At 45.6% G+C, this 6,390-nt stretch overlaps 1 protein-coding gene across 1 annotated transcript in view; it reads left to right on the top strand.

Annotated features, from left to right (window-relative positions):
• EPB41L3 (erythrocyte membrane protein band 4.1 like 3) overlaps positions 1-6,390 on the top strand; it is a 183,362-nt gene that overhangs the window by 156,367 nt on the left and 20,605 nt on the right. The window contains exons 10-11 of the mRNA XM_023724879.1: positions 882-993; positions 1,943-2,506. Of these exons, the coding sequence (XP_023580647.1) occupies positions 882-993; positions 1,943-2,506 (676 nt within the window). The remainder of the gene's footprint in view (positions 1-881; positions 994-1,942; positions 2,507-6,390) is intronic.

Here is a 6,390-nt window from a genome sequence, read left to right as displayed (position 1 = left end):
TCCGTGTCTTTGTTGAGCTTCTTTCTGGATGTTCTGTCCTTCACCAAAAGTGGTGTTTTGAAGTCTCCTAATACTATTTTGGAGCTGTCTGTCTCTCTTTTCAGTACTGTTAGAGTTTGTTTTATTTATTTTGGAGCCCTGTCATTGGGTGTGTCAATGTTTATTATAGTTATGTCTTCCTGGTGTATTTACCCTTTAATCACTGTATAGTGTCCTTCCTTATCCTTTGTGGTGGATTTTATTTTAAAGTCTGTTTTTTCAGAGATTAATATTGCCATTCCCACTCTTTCTTGAGTTTTGTTTGCTTGATATATTTTTTTCTAGAGGGTATTATTTTTTATCCAAAGTGAAAATGTATTGCAGAAAATAGTTGTTGAAATACGATCGCTAAGCTCCCCTGAGAGGAGGGTGTGTTTCACTGGCTGATTATCACCCAGAGGTAGTGGCAGCCTTTCTCTGCTGGGGGATGAGTGTCCTCATGCTGAACTCGGCTTGTAATTTGTACAGAATTCTTAGTTAAATGAGGTTTGTGCAGGTTCCTGTTTATAATGCAGTGTTTCTTGTCAAATGCAAGAATGTGGGAAAAGACATACCGGTCTAATAGTCAAGAAGACGTCTAAATTCTATTATGTCCGTGATAATTATATTATTTGTGCAGTTTCTTAACCTCTGCCTCTGCAGTCAGGATTAGATAACCGCCCCAAAGCAGGCTGGGTAATTTCCATGCTATCTGGTCGCTAGGCGCACGCGCGCGCACACACATGCACACACACGCACGCGCGCACACGCACACACGCACACACACACACACACACCTTGACAGAAAGCAGCAGAAGCCTAATTATCCCAGGCTCCCTCTGACCGTATCGTGAACTCTGTAGACTGTGCAGCTTCAGCGTGCTGCCAAGGTTGTGTTTGGGGTTTGTTTGCCACGTTCCTTCTTCCCCGTCCTTCTCAGCAGTCCCTGGCCACCTCCAGATGAAAGTGGCTTTGGTAATTGACATGGCCGGGGTCCAGAAAGAAGCCTAAACTCATGGGGAACACTTTTGTGAAATGCCTGCTTTTATCATTTTACTGAGGGCTCAAACCAAGGATTTAAATGTGCCGTTTATCTGCTAAAAAAAGACGAAGAAGGCTGGGAAATTGTATCTTTATATTCTGTGTGTGCCACAAAAAATACAGAGTAACTACTTATAAAACATTATAGGAAAATCCCTTCTTTTTGCTAGCTTGTGGAAGCCACTTGCTTTAAATTCCGTTGACATCATGGATAAAAGCAAAAACAGAATAGGAGTTTTCAAGGGAACTTCAGTTTTTTATAGGGGGTCAGGTTTTCCTAAAATGCGAATTGTTGAATTCTCTGATCATAACTGTTTTTCAGGTAGGAGTGGGGCCAGAAACACTTTGATTTGGAAATCCACCTGATGTGGATGTAATTGATTAGCCAAGGAAGGGACTAATGCTAGAGACTTTAAAAAATAATCAAAATTTGGATTTCATTTTTATTTTTAATCCGACTGAACTATAGTAACAGATCTTTTAGCAGGAGATCAGAAGAAGGTTATTGAAAGTCTTGATTTTAAGCTGTCGCAGAGTTATTTTTACTCTTTAAACCCTACGACTTTCTAGAATTGTTGGTCTAACATGAAATTTTTTGGTAGCCTGAAACTTGTAAACTTTAGAATTGCCCACAAATGTGTTCTCTTCTGATTTAAAAACAAAAACAAAAAAAAAAACAACAACATATATTTGATGGTCTAGCCATTCATGGCAACTTAGGCATGTGGCTTGAATACTTGAAAATCCACAAGCAGCAACCTTGTGCTCTAAGATTCTGTTCTACGGTTTTATATTGACGCCCGTAAGAAAATTAACTAATTGCAGTTTTCTTTTTGTCCCTTTGCACCTCTGTTTGCCACTCTGTCTGTCTCTCTCACATCAGTCCCCCGGGCTCGGCACTGACTCATGCCCCCTCTCCCTGCCATCAGCACGTGGCCCCCCTGCATCCCCCACAGCGCCCCGCAGGAGGTGGCAGGAGAAGGACCGCGAGCCCTTGGGCAGCAAGCCCCACGGAGACCCCGTGCGCCTGCACGGTGAGCCCACCCTGGGCGCCGACGGCAGAGGGAAGCCTTCCCTGGGGCCTCCGGATGTGGCTCTCAGCTGCAAACAGCCGGCCGGCAGAGGGACCACCTTGTTCTCCTTCTCCTTGCATCTCCCCAAGTCATTGCCTTCTCTTCTAGATGAGGATGGGTACCTCTCTTTCCCCAGCCTCTCTGAGTCCAGCCTGCTCCCCCAGAGCCTGCAGCATTACCTCCCGCTCCGCTCGCCCTCCCTGGTGCCCTGCCTCCTCTTCCTCTTCTTCTTCCTGCTCTCCGCCTCCTTCTCTGTGCCCTGTGCTCTCTCTCTCTCCTTCCCTCTGGCTCTGTGCCTCTGCTACCTGGAGCCCAGGGCGGCCTCCTTGAGCGCCTCGCTAGACAGTGACCCGAGTGACAGTTCAGAGGAAGAGGTGTGTACCTGGGCATGGAACACGCTCCCTCGTGTTCAGTGCTTCGGTCCGAAACCATGTCAGGCGTCGGCTGCCACAGCCGTCCTACTTCCAGGGCCTCATTGATCGTCTGTGCCCGCGTGTGGCGAGGGCATGTGTGCGGGGAGGCAGCCGGGCCTGGGATTAGGCACAACACCTCGTGTGTGGAGCCGCTTGAGCCCACCCACCAGAACTCCACCTGCCGCCCACCGACACGTGTGTGGTGAGGACTCATTAGTTACATGAAAGATCAGGATTAAGTTAAATGTTCTGTTTGGTTGTTGTTACTTATGTCGATATTAATATCGGTAAAACAATATTATCATTTAATAAGGTACATACAGGAGAGAGAGACGTGGGACTAGGTTTATGGAAGGTCACCAAGAAGTGTGATGTGACGATACAGTGGGGATGTGCTCCGGATAAGTGATTTTCAGGTACAGGTTCTACGCACGGGCGATGCCGGTGCATATATTGAACGGCAGCGACTCGTTTAGCCCCAGCCTGAGGCCAGAGTCCACATGTTGGGGCAATCTGATAAGAGCAGGAAAGATGGACAGGCCTGCCCCTATGCTCTGGGAGGCATGTCCCCACCGACTCCCGTCCCTCACCCTGCCACTCGGCGAGTCCACGTGGTGGTCTGCAGTGTTTCCCCTGCATGGCTCTCTCTCCACGACCCCACTGGGGTCTGCGCAGCTCGGCAGGTCTCCCCCTGCAGGCTTCAGAGAGGGCCCAGGAAGGAGGACAGGGGGCCGTCTCTCCTGCCCACTCCTGTCCCCCGGCTCTCTCCAGCCGCCCTGGGACAGAAGACAAGCTAGATGCTCCCAGCATTTAATAATAATAATAAAATCACGAAGTCAGGGCAACACTGGAAGAGGAAGGAAGGTCTATTCAGTTTACACTCAGCCAGCAGGTGATAACTTGAACTGTACCCCTGAGTGGATGGGATGGCAGCGGTGTGTAAGTATCTATTTAGAGGTGTTACGACCGTTCATTTGCAGCAGAGGAAAACATGTGAGCGGCCTCACAGGTGTTTAAATACAAGTTGAGGCTTTAACATCTGACAGTGTGTGATAGCCATTTTCCAGGTGCTTGGGCCACCTGTGACTGTTAGGGGGAACTGGTATGTAGATGCCTGTTTTCCATACATGAAATGTATTTTAGGAGACAGTTGCTCTAAATCTTAGGCTTTAGTGTGACCGTTTCTCCCAGTGGCCACTTTATCAGTGTAGGCCGAGACCCACCATCCTGCAGCTTAGAACTCAGTATTACCTACGTATTGGCTGACTTATTCTATTAGCTGATTTCCAGTCTGGAAAGAAATGTTTTATTGGTGGAGTTAGTCGTCAGGCTAACATAAATCAAAAAGATCGTACTTTATGCTTTTCTAAATTGTAAATAACTGTTGGAACTTTTATACAGCAGACCACACGGATCTTGTGCCTAATCCAGGGTGTACATCTTGTTGTCGTGCATGAGAGTCAGTGTGACACTTGGGCGTGACCGCATCTCACTGCAAAACAAATCACAGCGGTTCATTGTTGCGAGCTAGTGCCCGTGGCTGGAGCGGCCCTGTGCGTGTCTGTATTCTTCCAGCCCCCTGAGCTCGTGGCTGGAGTGGCCCTGTGCGTAGGTCTCCTTGTTCTTGCAGACCCCTGAGCCCGTGGCTGGAGCGGCCCCGTGTGTAAGTCTCACTGTTTTTGCAGACCCCCCTGAGCCGTGGCGGGGCTCTGCTGCTGCGGCTCTAACGTCCTCTCCAGCCGGGCTGAGCCGATTACACTTCTGTCCCTGCTGTCGAGGCACAGAATTCTGTATCTGGCCATCTGTTCAGTGTCAGCCCCTAACCCCAAGTGTTAAGAGCTCTGCATTCTAGTTTAAGATGAGATAGAGAACTCATATTTAGGTCATTCCATTAAAAAAAAAAAAAAAATTAGCATTTGCTTCCTTCCATGACCTGTTTTATTCTCTGGGCCTCGGGCACTTTGGCAGCTAAACTGGGTAACTTCTTAACGTACGATTCAGCTCTGTCACTTCTGTTTTCCAAAATCACTAGTGACTGTTTAATTCTTTTAAAATATTTTATCATCCTGCTTACGTGTTTTCAAGCGTCAGTCTGGCCTAGTTGATTTTGGCCTTTCTCAAGATAAAACCAGTGTAGAAAGACTCAATGACTGCAAACTAAAAAGCTGTTGGCCAGACTTTTTTTTTTCCTTTTTCCTTTCAGAATGGTCAGATGTGAAGGAGCAGAATGTCAACTCATGTATCGAGAAGCATAAGATAAATGTAGCTCACCATACTATTGAATATAATTTCATGGAGATTTCTGAGTCATTTTTTTTTTTTTTTTGGTAATGCAAAAAAATAATAAAAGAAGATGAATTCAAATCCAGAGGAGAAAAATCATTTGGTCAACTGGTTTTTAACATCTTAGATTACATAAGCATGGTATTGTATCGTGGTAGTTCATTTGTAGCTAAGTTTAGCCCTGGTACATTTATATAAATAACAATTGCTTTATTTGGCCTTTATTACTTCATTTATTACATACTTATTGCTCAGGCCCTATGCTTGTTAACCAACTGTCTGACAAGGTGCTCAGTAAGGAATTGGAGGGAGTTTAGATATGGCCTAAGCTATTTGTGTATAGCTCGGAAAAGAACAGTAGTGGTAATTATATAACATACTAATATCAATATATTGAAATTATTGTAGGCACTTTTGAGCTCTAACTGTGCGCATCCAGCCTTGTGTAAAAGCACTTAGTGTTAGCGTCCATCACCCCATATGGTAAGGGGTGTGATTTTCCTCGTTTTATAGAGAAGGAAATTGGGTCAGAAACATTAAATGTGGCCAGCAAGTCACAGCGAGGTTGCATAGCAAGGATTTGAGCTCATGTGAGTCTGTCTGCAGAGCCTCACTCGTCACTACTGCTGTGTACTCTGGGGCTAAGATACTTGGAAAGTTACTGAAGTAAATTTCAAATCCATAAAGGAAATAATCTACATAGCAGGGGAAATATTTTCAAGAACTTTAGAAGTATTTGACCTAAACAGTTAGCACACTAAACACAAGTTGCTGTTATTATTGAAAGGCTAAGATTTCCTTGACTTACTGTCTACATGTCAATAATAACCTGTATCTCTTTGTTTAAAGAGCCTGTAATTCTTTCTGTTACTAATTCAAACTGGTCTTTCTCCTAGACTGTCTGTTACTGAAGCCAGACTAATGCCATAAGCAGTGATCACCTGTATAAGAAAATTAATAGCTCCCCCTTCCCTCCCCACGGAGCCCTCGTGGCACAGTGGTTGAGAGCTAGTCCGCTAACCAAAAGGTCGAGGGTTCGAATCCAGCAGCAGCTCCTTGGAAACCCTGTGGGACAGTTCTCCTCTGTCCAAGAGGGTCACTATGAACTGGAACTGGCTCGACAGCAGTGGGTTTGGTTTTTGGTTTTTCCCTCGCAGTTGTTACCTGAGGTGGTCAGGTCATGAAAAATTTATCAGCATACTTTCTTGACTGACTAAATATTTAAAAATTATTTCCCACTTTGGCTTGGAGCAAGGTTGCCAGGATGGCATCCTTGAGAGAACATGCCAAGCATGAATTCCGACTCCTTTCCTGTTAGAAATATACAAAATGAAACTGTGGGATAGAGCCAAGAAAGTAGCCTAGCAGAGGTTATGTAGATGGAACCGGTTCTGTCGAACCTGCCCCAGCTTGGCAGCCTTTGGGGTGAGAGGTCCTCTTAGGAGGCACGTTCACGGCCTTACAGCCCCAGTTTTGATCTTTGTTTTCACAACATTAAGCATGACTCTTTGATCAAGGGGATTAGGTTGATAGTTGTGGAGGAAAAGCCAGTATCATCAGGC

Source organism: Trichechus manatus, unplaced genomic scaffold, assembly GCF_000243295.1.
Source record: "Trichechus manatus latirostris isolate Lorelei unplaced genomic scaffold, TriManLat1.0 scaffold00266, whole genome shotgun sequence".
NCBI lineage: Eukaryota > Metazoa > Chordata > Mammalia > Sirenia > Trichechidae > Trichechus > Trichechus manatus.
Note: the sequence above shows the minus strand (reverse complement) of the source record. Positions and strands in the feature narration are given on the sequence as shown.